Here is a 16717-nt window from a genome sequence, read left to right as displayed (position 1 = left end):
CTAGAAATGAGCAAAATTGTTTCGGGACCACGAATAAAGTAAATCAAATTGATGAAGCTTGAACGAGAAGTTTTTGGTTGTTGTGGAGGTTCTGCTCCCAAGTCCCAATGAGAAGTGTTGGCAATATGTAAACCACTAGCTAAATAATATGCTTGACAAGTGACAATTAAAAGTACAAAATTAATTTTTATCAGGCAAACATAATATGGTAATGGGAAGATCTGATGCATACTGCTACTGATATACACACAGACACAAATGGTTATCAGTGAAATCTTAAAATGTACTTGGAAATCTAGATGCAAACTGTTAGCAATGACAGAAACAAACCAACGGCCCGTATTCAAGCACGTCAGGAATAACGTAGAATTTATTCGGTTGTAAATTGTAGTAATAATTTCTTTTTCCCGCATGTAATAATTTGCGTAGAAAGGAAAAGTGAATATTGAAATATCTAAATAGTGGCGGCAAAATTTGAAACTCAAAAATTTGTGGTCCATTAGTCTTCAGCCAGTTGGATTATATTCATTCTCCCGCAAGCTGTTTTTACAGTTTTAACAAAAATCAAAATTCTCCCGCAAGCTTCTCCTCAAAAAATTCAAAAATCGCGCTCTCACCCTCTCATTCAAACCTAATCCCTCTTTGGCTGCCGCCTTTATATATCTTATCATTCCCACCATTCTTTCTCAAGCCACTCATCTCTACAAAAACCCTAGAAAATATCTTCCATATATCCAATTTTCAGAAAGAAAAAAACAAAAATGCCTCTAATTCCAGAAGAGCCTTTGCTGGCCTCAAGCCCAGATCGGTTCTGTATGTTCCCAATTCAATACCCACAAATTTGGGAAATGTACAAAAAAGCCTTAGCCTCTTTCTGGACTGCTGAAGAAGTCGATTTATCTTCCGATACCCGTCACTGGGAAACCCTAACCCCCGGTGAAAGGCATTTCATCACTCACGTCCTTGCCTTTTTCGCCGCCTCAGACGGCATCGTTTTAGAAAACCTAGCCGGAAGGTTCATGAAAGAAGTCCAAGTTGCCGAGGCGCGTGCTTTCTACGGCTTCCAAATCGCGATTGAAAACATCCACTCCGAGATGTACAGTCTGCTTCTAGAGTCGTACATCAAGGACTCTGACGAAAAAAGCAGATTATTCCGCGCAGTTGAGACTATCCCCTGTGTTGAGAAGAAGGCGAAGTGGGCCCTACGTTGGATCGATGGTTCCGAAACATTTGCGGAGCGTTTGGTTGCCTTTGCTTGTGTGGAAGGTATTTTTTTCTCTGGAAGCTTCTGTGCTATATTCTGGTTAAAAAAGCGGGGGTTAATGCCTGGATTAACTTTCTCGAACGAGTTAATTTCAAGGGACGAAGGTTTGCACTGTGATTTCGCTTGTTTGCTTTATAGTTTGTTAAGGACGAAGCTTACTGAGGAACGAGTTAAGGGAATTGTTGCAGATGCTGTGGAGATAGAAAGGGAGTTTGTGTGTGATGCGCTGCCTTGTGCGCTGGTGGGAATGAATGGAGATTTGATGAGCAAATACATTGAATTCGTGGCTGATAGATTGTTGGATGCTTTGGGTTATGATAAGCTGTACAATGCTCAGAATCCGTTTGATTGGATGGAGCTGATTAGTTTACAAGGGAAGACTAATTTCTTTGAGAAGAGAGTTGGGGAGTATCAGAAGGCTTCTGTTATGTCCAGTTTGAATGGAAATGGTGATACTCATGAGTTCAAGCTGGATGAAGACTTCTAAACCTTAGAATTATTATTGGTTCGTTTTTTTTTTTGCAATGGTAGAGTTAGGTTTGTGCTGTTCTTTTAAGAATCCACATATATAGTTTGTGTGTTAAGCTTAATATCAGCACAAGTGTTGTGTATTAATTTGAATTAATGTTGTTTGTTCTTTGTCCTCGTATGAAAAAAGCCCCTTTAGGGTATATGAAATGGCTTTCCATTTACTGCAGTTTTCTTTTGTAGCAGTCCTCGTTTGAGCTTGAGATATAGTAATAGACAGAACTTATTGTTGCAGCATTTTCTAGATATTTTTGAGAAACAATCAAATAGTTATCTGAACAAAAATGGACTTCAATTCATATAGTGAAAAATGGACTTCAATTCATATAGTGATTTTCCTTGAAATTGGACCTGGCCACTATTGACTTGTTTGCATTCTTCATTTCTTTGATTCGTTATAGTTTTACTCACCAACTACTTATAATGTGGTACCTGGATTACATTGAGTTCATTTCATAGGTAGGGAAAAAATCTTTTCACTTGAATGAGATGTTTTAATTAAACAATTGGATTTTTGTTGTTTGTTAATTGTCTTAGAGCGGAAAGTGCAATCTTTTCTTTGGTTGGTAGATCAGTGAATTTTAAAAAGTCTGAGGATATGACCGTAGACAAGAGGGGGTGGAGGTCAAAGTGTAGGGTAGAAGGTTTGTAGGTAGTCGATCGTTTCTTTGTTTACTTAGTTCGCTAACATTAGTGTTAGTATAATATCTTTTATTCATAAATGATTATTATTACTTAGAGTTTGACTGCATTCTTGGGTTTGATCTTATTTCCTATTTGTTAGAATTACCTTTTCTTTTTCAATCGTTTTCTAGTTGAGGTCTATTGGAAACAACCTCTGTGCCTTTTTAGGGGTAGGGGAAAAATTGCGTACATCTTACCTTCCCCAGATCCCACTTGTGGGAAACTATTGGGTTTGTTGTTGTTGGGCATGACAGAAAAAAGTTAAAGAGTTCTCTTGCTTACTGCAGGTGGTTGCAGCCCACTGATGATGAGTTTGAATAAAAGCAGGTGAGTGTTTTTCCTCAGTTGTTGCAGTCTGAAAACTCCAACAAAGTGGTCAAAGACACGAATACATAATGAGTAAGCTGGTTCAGATTCTTTGTTTCCATTAACAAAGTACCTATGAACTCCAGATAGCAATTAACCAGCCAAAGAAATACTACTCTTTTTGGTCACTTTTGAACAAGATGCCACTCTTATTAGTCATTTTTGACAAGTATCTAATTAAAATGTTATTGTCTCAGAATGTTTTAGTAGTCTTCCATAGCTCTTTCATATGTTCACCATCTTAATAACAACATCAAATTAAATATTTTTCCCAATATATTTGATGATAGGCTATAATTGTGTATTTTAGTCGCTTATTACACTCTAAGTTACTGCACTTTAATTGAGTTTGAGCTTTAATCGCTAGTGTTTTGCACTAAATATGTGTTTTATGCCTTGTAGGAGTGATTCCGATCTATGTAGGCGTTATGGAATGAATTCAAGTGATTTGGAACTTTGAAGTCTGAGTAAAAGTCCAAGACATTAAGCCTAGATCGTGTTCGGAGGTTGTGTACCAAGTCCGGATGTTAAAAGAGGACGAAATAAGTTCACTTTGAGAAAATTACACTGTCTGCTGCCTGATGCGAAAAGTTGAGGCTGCTGATAAACTCCATTAGCGCGGCGCAGGGTGCGACGCGGCTATACAAAATTTATAGAGCCAGTGTCCTATTTTGCGCGGGAGAAGGTGTTTTCTTTGGGCCCAACCCTACTTGGTATAAATACATATAAAAATGTTATTTTGAGGACTTTTGACAGATTTGAGACCTAGGGACACACTTTAGACGTGGAGGAACACACACCACGCTTTGGAGGAGGGTTCAAACTAGTTTTTCTTATCTTTTCTTCTTTTTGTTTCATAGTCCATTAGTTCTAGAGTTTTGGGTGCTACATGAACGTTGTAGTTTGAAACTCGGATTGTTCTTATTATTTTATCATATTGATTTATTTATTCAGTCTTGCGCTTAATTATTTGATTGCTTGATCACCAATTGAATACTATCTACGAATCTAGGATTGAACTCGGGAGAGGTAATTCTAGATTGCATATAAGATTGAGTAGAGTAAGATCTTAACTCTGGGGGGGGGAATTTGCGGTTAGGATAGGAATATACCTAATCGCCTTGCTTGGTTACTATACGGGAATTATTAATGCGTTCTTGTTAATCCTAATTCCATAGGAATATAGGCATTAGATTAGCTTGAATAAGCGAGTTGTACTTCGGGAGAAGACTACGAGCAATATTAACCCTGTCAACAAATAAACCAGATAAACTAATTAGATGATTTAAGTGGAAAACTCAACGGGATTGTTTAGCTAACCCATAGCTCTAGAATATTCAGTCACATTGAGTTCGTCTCTATAATTCGCCAATTTGTTTCCTTTGTTTCTTAGTTTACTACTCTAGATTATCTTTAGTTAAATATTCATATGTTAGGATTCGCTCGAATAGAATAATTCTTTGGTTTAATTTAGTTGATAGTTAATCACAAGTCCCTATGGATACGATATCTGGACTTACAATCCTATATTACTTGTTGACCACGTATATTTGCGTGTGCGTTTGAGAGCAACAATATTCATCTTATATGGAGTAACTATATTCAAAAGCAACAAAGTAGATACTGTATAAAGGCTTTATGCTTTTCATATGAAATTCACATATAAAAATAATTAATTTTGTTGTGTGAAGTCATGAAGCGGATTCAAGCAAACTCTCTTCTTATAAGGTGGGACCGCCCCCGGAGCAGGGGCGGGTATTCAATTGAACCTATAGTTTTTGACGTGGTATGCTAAAATTCACTAAAATTCCAAAGATAGTAGATATAATCCATAACTTTAAAAATATAATTGGTTCAATACTAAAAACGTTAAAAGATGAACCCATAGAATTTAAATTTTGGATCTGTCACTGCCCTACTCGCGAGGTAGAAAGCTTGAGTTACTAACAAAATGAATAGATGTGCATCCAGAAGATAACTTGATTTACTAACATAATTAATACATGAATGACCAAACAACACTTTATAAAATGAAAGTATCTCAATTACGCAATTTCAAAAGTCACTGCGTTTCAAAGCAGTAGATAAAAATATAAGAATAACATATTGTAACATGAAAAAGGTGCCTCGATCTTACATGAGAGCCATAATTATTTTCAGATATAATTTAATGACCCAATTTCGGAGAGATCAAACTTTCCGTATAAACAGATTGAAAAGTACTTTTGCGAGCATCAATATCATTACAATGTAGAGGCCAAATTCGATTGCTTAATCCAAGTGATCCATCTGATATTATCCCATATTCAGTTCTTGTTAGTGTTCTCCAATCTCAACAGTTGAGTAACACTTCATCATCTGAAAACATATATATCGGCATGATACAATAAATCGGTATAGCGAATACTTTTGTCCAAAATTCTTTGACACTATAGTCTTTTATTACCCATAAATTAAAAGTTATCTCGTTATAATCCGTAAATAGTTTTCTCGTCATAGTTATCACTAGTAGGGGTAGTTTGGTATGAGGTATAAGAACGTATAAGGATGGTATAAAAATTTAATATCACCTTAATACTCTGTTTGGTTAGCAAACCAGGTATAAGTTATCTTGATGTTAATTTTAACACTGGGATAACTTATTTTGTCAACCTTATCAACTTTATTATACACTCCTATATCAACCTTAATAATATCAAATTATGTAAATATTATAAAATATCAAATAATAGACATAAGAGAAACATGATCCTCTTCATGTATCATTATCATATTTAATTCTCAGTTCTTAGATCATTGTATAATTTAATTTATGACAATTAGAAACTTATTAAGATAGTAAATTATTATAACATATTTTTAACATATTGGTACAGGATTATAATGTTTAAATTCTATATAATTAGTCATTCACGCATTAATTCCATTATATTTAATAAGAATTATAATATAATTAGTTTTCCTATGGACTTGAGTATCAATTAATTTCTTAATTCTTCGTGTAAATAGCTATAGTAGAATTATATCAAAACTAATATGAATTATAATGTTGTAATTTTTTTTTTGGGTGTTAAATATGTTCATTATATTTATTTGGAGCCTTTTGTCATTCATCAAGCTAAATACACCAAAACCATCACAAAGTTCTTCAATATATGAGCACTGATTTAAAAATAAATCAATTAGATACATGAAATTACTTTAGTACTTAATATATACATATACATATATCAAACAAATCTTCGATATATGAAGACTTATTTAAAAATAAATACTTAATATAAGAAATTACTCTAATTACTTATTTAAAAAATACTAAAGTACTCGACATATATAATTCTCTATAAATATCAATATATTTTGAATTTTACATCAAATGTATATAATTAACGTCCAAAAATAAGAAATTGCAATAAAATAAATAGGAGTTTGATAAATCTAAAAAGTAAATTGATAAGTTTTGAGGCTACAAGTAGGCATACAAATGATATATTATTGAAGATTAACTTTTGCATTTTAGTTTTTGTTATTTGAAATTTAATTAATTAATATATACATTTACTATATTTTCTATTATTTTGAAAAAATCTAACTTTTGCAGTTAAAATTGATTTTTCACAACTTATTATCGTTTGACCAACTCTTATGTTTGTTTCAAATATATATATAAGGTGGCTAGAAGATTGCTATAGTTACGCCAAATGTACATTGTGGCAAAAAATCATGCTTAGTTATAAAATTCTATCATAGCAATAAATCTGTGGTTATATCGTTTATCGTGAAAAATAATTATAGTTATTAAGCCAACTATTACCATGATTGTCAGAACTTGAAGCAAAATATTTATTTAGTAATATTTTGATTTAAATAAATTATTGTGACTAAAAGGTTAGTATTGCTATATTAAGTTTCAATCATGACAAAAATTAATAATTAGCTGCGAAATTCTATTATAGCAGGAAATTCATGACTAATTTAACCTATCTTGCCACAAATTTTTATAACTTAAAAGCAAAATATTTAATTTAGCTACACTATTTTGTTTCAAATATTTTATTGTGGCTAAAAGAATATTACAGGTATAGTAAATTTCTAACTCATGGCAAAAAAAAATTAATGATTAGCTACGAATTCAATTATAGCAATAAATCCGTAGCTATATCATTTAACTATTGCCACAACTTTTTAGAACTTGAAGCAAAATTATTCATTTAGCTACAATATTTTATTTCAAATAATTTATTGTCGCTAAAATAGTACTATTGTTACGGTAACTATTGATGCGTGGCAAAAACTTATGATTAGCTACAAAATTTTATTTGCAGCAATAAAGTTGTAACTATTTAGATAGCTAATATGAGGAATTAGGTTTATCAACAAAATTTTCGTAGCTAAGAAATTTTATTATTTTGTAAATAGCCATAGAATTCTAAATTTTGTGGCTATTGTTAAGTACTGGCTACAATTTTTAAATTCGTAGCTAAAATTTTGTAGCTATAGATATAAAATGTTGTAGTGCCGTTAAGGTACCTATTATTGGTAAAATGAATCTCTTTTCTCATATGCACAAAGATGTACAAAGGCTTTTCTTTCCCTTTATTATTATTATTATTATTATTATTATTATTATTATTATTATTATTATTATTATTATTATGTTGGACTTCAAGAAATTTGGTCTATCTTTTAGATCTTTAGATTTTTCTATTACAATACACATAAAAGATACACATACCTTTAAGTCGCGTCAGAAACTATATGGTCTATCATTTAGACCTTATGACATATGCACAGTAACTATAAAATTCTACTTTTACTCATATTCGAATGTAAATTATGTGTTGCTGCAATATAGAAATGAGGAATAAAATTTCTATTATAAAAGATACATATAATCTTTAGCCCGCGCCAGAAATTATTTATATTTGGTAGCCTAAAAGTATATAAAATTTGTAAAATTTTTGTATGTATATTATATACAAAAAATATACCAAAAAATATATATTTTTCGGCTATTATTTTGAGAGTAACTATATACTGTCATTTTCCTTATTGATATGTATGATGTTTTAAAAAGGAGGTTACAGTATCTTAAAGAGAAGGCAGAAACATGAGTGTTTGCAACTATAACCAACGTTGCTCATATTCGAATGTAAATTATGTGTTGTTTCAATATAAAAATGAGGAATTCGTCAAGCTAAATAATTGATATGTTAGAAGAACTGCAAAATTAAAATTGTTCGGAAAACATTACCTTGTCGCTTTAAATTTTATGACAATATTAACAATTTAAATAAAAAATACATAATGGTAAACCAAAAAGTTAATTTTAACCTAATGAGAAAAGGTTACACCAATTTTAATCCTTGGAAAAAAGGTTTAAATAAAAAGTTGATTGTGTACAATTGCAAACTATAATGTGATTGAAGTACAAAAAATTACTACAACAAAGATATTTTACCTAAAATCCAATCACTTTCATGAATTGAATATGAAGTTATTCTTTCATATATGTTTTACTATGACAATAAACATCATACAATTTGGTTGTATCATTATTGAAACATTTATGCTAATAAGCATGGGATACACGTGCATCACACGTATCCAATAACTAGTTATACTAAAAGTGGGAAGCACCAAAGTTAAAAGTTAATTTACAAATATAACCATCAAATACTGGGTGACCACTCTACCCTTCAGCTAAACATTACTTCAAAAAAAAATTGTACAAAATGTAAATACATATTCTAATAAATATATTTAAAAAATACTTATTGGGCATTTAAGAGTTCCTTCTAGTAATCAGCAATTTTATGTTTGTTATTTATTTCATGCAATGTACGATTCAACTTATACGTAAAAGTTCAAAAGTTACAATGTGAACCGTTTCCATGCATTTATTAAGAAATTCAAAAGCCTCATATCCCTTCGGAAGACATCCGATTAAAAGGAAAAATCCTCTGTTTGTGTCTTGTAAACAAATATAAGAACATCAGACATCTTGTAAATTTTATGAGTTCAATTTTAAAATTTTTAGTATTGAACCCGTTATATTTTTAAAATTATGGGTTCAAATCTACTATTTTGTAATTTTAATGAATTTTTACCTCGCGTTGAAAATTATAGGTTCAGTTGAACTCTAAGTAATACACTACATCCGCCTCTGATTATACCAGGCGTTCAACTACAATATTACTCTACTTTATCATTTGATCTCCTCTCCTCCTCTTCATCTTTTTCTTGTGCTAGAGGTAAACCTTCTTTTTTCTTTAACTAGAGAAGCGGCAAAGCCCAAATAGACTACATCCGTCCATACAAATTCTAACATCTCATTTATTTAAATTATGCTTTTCTAATATAAATAATAATATTACTATACGAAGTTGAAGACTTTACGTCATTTAAGAATATATACTATAAACAATAAGTAAGATAAACTTGGCAAGATTAATTTTTTTGCATATATGCGTATACATACTAATAAAAAAAGTATAAGGCTTCTTATTAAAATTTGGCTTTAGGCAATTAATTTTATGGAGCCAACCCTATTATGTTTTGAAAGTAGAATAAAATAGAGAAACACTTGATTGTAATTATTACAATTCCTATCACGCAGACAAGAGAGGTTGCTCTGATGGTAAGCAACCCCCACTTCCAACCAAGAGGTTGTGAGTTCGAGTCTTCCCAAGAGCAAGGTTGGAAGTTCTTGGAGGGAAGGATGCCGGGGGTCTATTTTGGAAACAGCCTCTCTACCCCAGGGTAGGGGTAAGGTCTGTTGTTGTTGCTGTACAATTGCTGTAATTGTTGAATTTCTTGCTGTAATTAAGTTGTCTCTTATTCTCGCTCTTGGATTATTTGATTTCTTAAATGAAGCCTCCAGGCACATCCCCAATGGGATGCAACTATAAGTCATCTTTTTTTCTCTTTTCTTTGCTTCAGGCGGGTTAATCATTTGAAGTCAAGATTATTAGCAACTCTTTCTTCAAGATTCTCAAAATCAAATGAGTCTATCAATATTGCTAGTCAACAAAATGTTATAGTGTGCGGGGCTTGTTTACACGAAGGAAATCTAACCTGTCAAGGCTGCAGGTTAACACACATTTTTCCTCCACATAGGGCACATGACTATGCCATCGTTTATATAAGCATCTTGCATATTACAAGGTAAAAAATGGTTTGAGTGGGTACGATATGATCCAAGAATGTTTTAAGACAACCCCATATGGTAGGACCACATTATTTGGAGAGTCCACGCAACATAGATATGCAGGGATTAGTATTGTATGTGTTAGTAATGTAGGGATTAGTCTTGCATGTGTTAGTAATACAGGGATTAGTATTGCATGTGTTAGTAATGTAGGGATTAGTATTGCATGTGTTAGTAATGCATGAATTAGTATTGCATGTGTTAGTAATGCAAACATTAGTTATGCAGATATTATTTCTTATCTACTGTTTGGTGTGATGTTTTAAAAATTATAATGCCATGCGTAATTTTAAAAAAAATAGTTGTTTACAAAAATGTCCTCCATATTCTCTAGCTTTAAGGGATTTTAAGGACAATTTTGTCTTTAATAATTACTTATACATAGGATAATACAAAGTATGATGTATAACTAATACAAGTATTAATTATACACAAGTTGAAAAAATATGCCAAACAAGATATTAATAATGCACAAAGCTAATGCTTGCATTATTTTTTCTAATACATCCTACCAAACGACCCCTAAAAAAACTTAAATACTAAAGAAAAAAAAGGATAAACAAAGATTTAAAAAAAATATGCACTAAGTCATTATAACAAAGTGCATAAAATAATGCAATAGTCTGCGAAATAAGAGACAATTTTTGTTTTAAAAAAAAGGGTATATGAGGAACTATAAAACTTATTTGTCACGATCCGGAATTTCTTATCATCGGGAGTCGTGATGGCGCCTACTCGTAGAAGCTAGGCAAGCCACAAACTTAGAAATTTTTAACTCTTCTGTGTTAATCCTTTTACGACTTATATTAACAAATGATAAACATCTAAATGACAGCGGAATATGAGATTTAAGCGGAAGTCTTAAATAAATATAAAACTAAAATGTTTCGAAAGTCAACAGATGCCTCTACCCAAAAACTGGTGTCAACATATCCACAGACTACTAAGAGTACTACATACAACAATTTGAAGGAAAATAACACTGTTTGTCTCGGATACATGAGATAACAGAACATAATAAAGGATAGAGGAGACGTCGGGCCTGCGGACGCCTGCAAGGCTACCTCGGTGTCTCGGTGGACTGAAGGCTGGTTCCCCTACCGCTGCTGATCAAGTGCCGCTCCGGTATCTGCACAGAGTGCATAGTATAGTATCAGCACAACCGACCCCATGTGCTGGTAAGTGCCTGGCTTAACCCCGGCGAGGTAGTGACGAGGCTAGGACCAGACTCCAGATAAACCTGTGCAATTATATAATATATGGCGGAAAATAAACAGGAATAAGCAGTTTACATTAAGAGAGGGTACATGCTTCGGGGAAACATATCAGGACCAACAGAAATTTAATGAAATATGAAAGGACAACTCAATATCTAAAACAATACAAGAACCATACTATTGCAGCGTGCAACCCGATCCAATATAATATCTGTTACGGCGTGCAACCCGATCCAATATACTATCTGTTGGGGCGTACAACCCGATCCAATATACTATCTGTTGCGGCGTGCAACCCGATGCAATATAATATCTGTTGCGGCATGCAACCCCATCCAATATACTATCTGTCGCGGCGCGCAACCCGTTCCAAATACATACAGTCAACAATAACCATACTTAACTGTCCCGACAAGGGATCAACAATAGACTACACCATCCCGGCAAAGGAACTTAACAGTGCATGTATATACGTCCCGGCAAGGGAGAAACAACTTTAACCAAACTTGTTCCAACATCTACTATCTCAACTATAACCCAACTGGTTTCAACACCTAGCACAAAGAATCATCAACGTAAGCGTCGTAATATAATTTAAGAACACAATGCAAGGGAACCGCAACTCAACAATAGCCCGGCAATGGGAAAACATAATGATCTCTTTTCTTTCTCACTTTTACTTCACAATTCACTTCGCAACTCGAATCAATGCTCTAGAGTTTTGATTATCACTTATACTTTCACACTTTATTATACAACTGGAGCCAACACTCCTCAATGTTCATAGGTCACAATTCTTTCCACAACTTTACACAACAATTAGAAATATTCACCAAGGCATGAATAATACAAATAGATCATGAAAGTCACAATATAAGACTCACGGTCATGCTTGACACCAACACATAGATACTCGTCACCATGCCTATACGTCGTGCTCAACAAGAAACAAATAGCGAATAGGACACAACTCCTAATCCCTCAAGCTAAGGTTAGAAATCTTAGAAATCTAAGGTTAGAAATGCAACGAACACAATTCAAGTCTCAACTACCGCTTTACCTCTTGTTTCCACCACCAACTTGCTTGTATCTAGCCATAATTTACTTAACGATATCAATAAATGCTAAATGAATCAATTCTAATGCATGAAAAATAGGTTTTATAAAGATTTCCCCAAAAATTCAAAAATCGACCCCGGGCCTGCTTAGTCCAAACCCGAAATTCGGACCAAAACCTGATTACCCGTTTACCCTGAGCCCGGATATATAATTTATTTTGGAATCCGACCTCAATTTGAGGTCTCAATCCCCCAATTTCAATATTCTCAGGTTTTACCCAAAATTTCCAATACCACCATGAAAACCCTAGATTCTAGGATGAAATCTTGTTAAAAGTAGTTAAGGAGTGAAAGATATAAGTTAAAAATCACTTACTAGTATTTTGGGAGAAGAAGAAGCGTTTGAAAAATCGCCTCTTATGTTTTAGAGTTTTGAAAAGTAAAAAATAACTGAAAAGTCCGTCTAAATATACTCATCTCAGACCCTCTCCGCGGACCGCATAAAAATGACTGCGACCGCGGAGCTCTACCGCGGACCGCAAGAAATCGAGCGCAGCCGCGAAGGCTTGGCCTTGCTCACCGCGGACCGCACAAATCCCACCGCGGTCGCGAAGTCCCCACTGCGGCCGCGAAGTTTCCACCGCGGACCGCGAGACCTGGCTTCAGAGACCTGCAACTTCTCTGAATTTGCAACTTTTCCCTAAGTGTCAAAACATCCCGAAACTCACCCGAACCCTCGGGTCTCAAAACCAAATGTCATACTAACTCAAAAACATCATATGGACCTACTCGTGCGATCACATCATCAAAATAATAGGTAAAATCATGAATTAAACCTCAAAACTCAACATTTTCATCAAGAACTCTCAAAGTTCATAACTCTTCAATCGGAAGTCCAACTCACGTCAATAAACTCCGTTTTTTCGCCAAATTTCACAGTTATCTTTCAAATACTATAACAAGTTTGTACCGGGCTCTGGAACCAAAATACGAGCCCGATAACAATGGTTTCAAACATTAATTCTTTTATTTATTCCTTAAATAATTCAGTAAAATAATTTCTTTCAAAAATTGATTTCTAAGGCTTGGGACCTCGGAATTCATTTTCGGGCATACTCCCAAGTCCCATATTTTACTGCGGACCTCCCGGGATCGTCGGAATACGGTTCCGGGTCTGTTTGCTAAGAATGTTGACAAAAGTCAACCACAATCAAAGATTTAAATCTAAAATTTATATTTCTCATATTTTCACAGATTATCATATTTAAGCTTTCCAGCTACGTGCCCGAAATGCGCATGCAAATCGAGGTAACTCTAAATGAGGTTTTCAAGGCCTCAGAACACGAAAATTTCGTTTTAAAACAAATGATGACCTTTGGGTCATCACATTCTCCACCTCTAAAACAACTGTTCATCCTCGAACGGACAGAAGAAGGAAGTACCTGAGTCGGGGAGAAAATGGGGATAACGTCTCCGCATATTGGACTCGAACTCCCAGGTCGATGCTTCAGGAGGATGACCTCTCCATTGATCAAGAATAGAAGGAAAACTATTTGACCTCAACTGATGAACCTGCCGGTCTAGAATAGCTACCGGCTCCTCCTCATAAGACAAGTCCTTGTCCAACTGGACAGTGATGAAATCTAACACGTGGGATGGATCGCCGTGATATTTTCGGAGCATAGACACATAAAATACTGGATGCACGACTAATAAGCTTGGCGGCAATGCAAGTCTATAAGCCACCTCTCCCACTCGATCTAGAATCTCAAACGGGCCAATGAATCTAGGGCTAAGCTTGCACTTCTTCCCAAATCTCATCACGCCCTTCACGGGCGACACTCGAAGCAATACCCGCTCTCCATCCATAAAAGCCACATCTCAAACCTTGCGGTCTGCATAACTCTTTTGCTTGGACTGAGCTGTACGAAGCCTATCCTAAATAATCTTGACCTTGTCCAAAGCCTCCTGAACCAGATCCGTACCCAACAATCAAGCCTCTCCCGGCTCAAACCATCCAACCGGAGATCGACACCGCCTACCATATAAAGCCTCATAAGGAGCCATCTGGATACTCGATTGGTAGCTGTTGTTGTAGGCAAACTCTACTAAAGGGAAAAACTGATCCCACGAACCTCCAAAGTCAATGACATAAGCTCGAAGCATATCCTCCAAAATCTGAATAGTCCGCTCGGACTGCCCGTCCGTCTGAGGATGAAATGTTGTGCTCAACTCAACCTGCGTACCCAACCCTCGCTGAACTTCTCTCCAGAAACGCGAGGTAAACTGCGTACCTCAGTCCGAAATGATAGACACAGGCACACTATGAAGACAAACAATCTCCCAGATATAGATCTCACATAACCTCTTGGATGAATAAGAGACTGCCACAGGAATGAAATGCGCTGACTTGGTCAACCTATCAACAATGACCCATACTGCATCGAACTTCCTCCAAGTCTGGGGAGTCCAACAACAAAGTCTATAGTGATCCGCTCCCACTTCCACTCGGGAAGGTCAATCCTCTTAAATAAACCACCAGGCCTCTTATGCTCATACTTAACCTGCTGATAATTTAAACACCGAGCCACATATGCAACAATATCCTTCTTCAATCTGCCCCACCAATAATGTTGTCGCAATTCCTGATACATCTTCGCGGCACCCGGATGAATAGAGTACCGGGAACTATGGGCCTCCTTTAAGATCAACTCTCAGAGTCCATCCACATTAGGCATACAAACTCGACCCTGCAATCTCAAAACTCCATCATCATCTAAGGTAACCTGCTTGGCACCTCTGTATTGCACCGTGTCTCTAAGGACACACAAATGGGAATCATCATACTGCCGATCACGAATACGCTCCAATAAAGAAGAACGAGCAACCGTGCAAGCTAATACCCGACTAGGCTCAGAATATCCAACCTTACGAACCGATTGGCCAAAGCCTGAACGTCCAAAGCAAGCGGTCTCTCACCGACCGGAATATAAGCAAGACTGCCCATACTGGCTGACTTCCTACTCAACGCATCGGCCACCATATTGGCCTTTCCCGGGTGATATAAGATAGTGATATCATAATCCTTTAACAACTCCAACCACTTCCTCTGCCTCAAATTCGACTCCTTTTGCTTGAACAAATACTGAAGACTCTTATGATCCGTGAACACCTCACATGCCACGCCATACAGATAATGTCTCCAAATCTTCAATGCGTGAACAATGGCTGGCAACTCCAAATCATTAGCTGGATAGTTCTTCTCATGAATCTTCAACTGGCGTGAAACATAGGCAATGACCTTGCCATCCTGCATCAACACTGCACCAAGCCCAATACGAGAAGAATCACAATAAACTGTATAAGGCCCTGAACCTGTGGGCAAAACCAACACCGGTGCCGTAGTCAGAGCTGTCTTGAGCTTCTGAAAGCTCGCCTCATACTCGTCCGACCATCTGAACTGGGCACCTTTCTGGGTCAACCTGGTCATCGGGGTTGCGATAGATGAAAACTCCTCCACGAACCGACGATAGTAGCCTGCCAATCCCAAGAAACTCCGAATCTCTGTGGCTGATGCTGGTCTAAGCCAGTTCTTGACTGCCTCAATCTTCTTCGGATCAACCTGAATACCCTCTGCTGACACAACATGACCCAGGAATGCAACTGAACTCAACCAGAACTCACACTTCAAAAATTTAGCATACAACTGACTATCCCTCAAAATCTGAAGATCCACTCTGAGATGTTGTACGTGCTCCTCCCGACTGCGGGAATATATCAAAATATCATCAATGAAGACTATCACGAACGAATCCAAATAAGGTCTGAACACCCGATTCATCAATTCCATAAAAGTTGTTGGGGCATTTGTCAACCCGAACGACATAATCAAGAACTCATAATGCCCGTACCGAGTGCGGAATGCTGTTTTAGGGACATCAGATGCCCTAATCCTCAACTGATGGTAGCTAGATCTCAAATCAATCTTTGAAAATACCTTGGCACCCTGAAGCTGATCAAACAAATCATCAATCCTCGGCAATGGATACTTAATCTTGATTGTAACCTTGTTCAACTGCCGGTAATCAATACACATTCTCATCGACCCATCCTTCTTCTTAACAAACAACACCGGCGCACCCCAAGGCGAAACATTGGGCCTAATGAAACCCTTCTCAAGCAAGTCTTGAAACTGTTCCTTCAACTCTTTCAACTCAGGCGAGGCCATACGATACAGCAGGATAGAAATAGGCTGAGTGCCCGGAGCCAAATCAATGTAAAAATCAATATCCTTGTCGGGTGGCATACCCGGCAAGTCTGAAGGGAATACCTCAGGAAACTCACGAACAACGGGCACAGAATCAATAGAGGGAACCTCAGCACTAGAATC

At 35.9% G+C, this 16717-nt stretch overlaps 1 protein-coding gene across 1 annotated transcript; it reads left to right on the top strand.

The window, feature by feature from the left end:
- The first annotated feature begins 585 nt into the window (after positions 1-585).
- On the top strand, positions 586-1961 carry LOC104237583 (ribonucleoside-diphosphate reductase small chain). The gene has a single exon (XM_009791758.2). The coding sequence runs from the start codon at positions 762-764 to the stop codon at positions 1749-1751; it is 990 nt and encodes a 329-aa protein (XP_009790060.1). The 5' UTR covers positions 586-761; the 3' UTR covers positions 1752-1961.
- Positions 1962-16717: the final 14756 nt, after the last annotated feature.

This window comes from Nicotiana sylvestris, chromosome 2 (assembly GCF_000393655.2).
Source record: "Nicotiana sylvestris chromosome 2, ASM39365v2, whole genome shotgun sequence".
Classification (NCBI taxonomy): domain Eukaryota; kingdom Viridiplantae; phylum Streptophyta; class Magnoliopsida; order Solanales; family Solanaceae; genus Nicotiana; species Nicotiana sylvestris.
This window is presented reverse-complemented; position numbering and strand designations above follow the sequence as displayed.

What these genes read in the sequence shown, in the direction of transcription:
- LOC104237583 (XM_009791758.2), top strand. Translation starts at nt 762, where the DNA reads ATGCCTCTAATTCCAGAAGAGCCTTTGCTGGCCTCAAGCCCAGATCGG.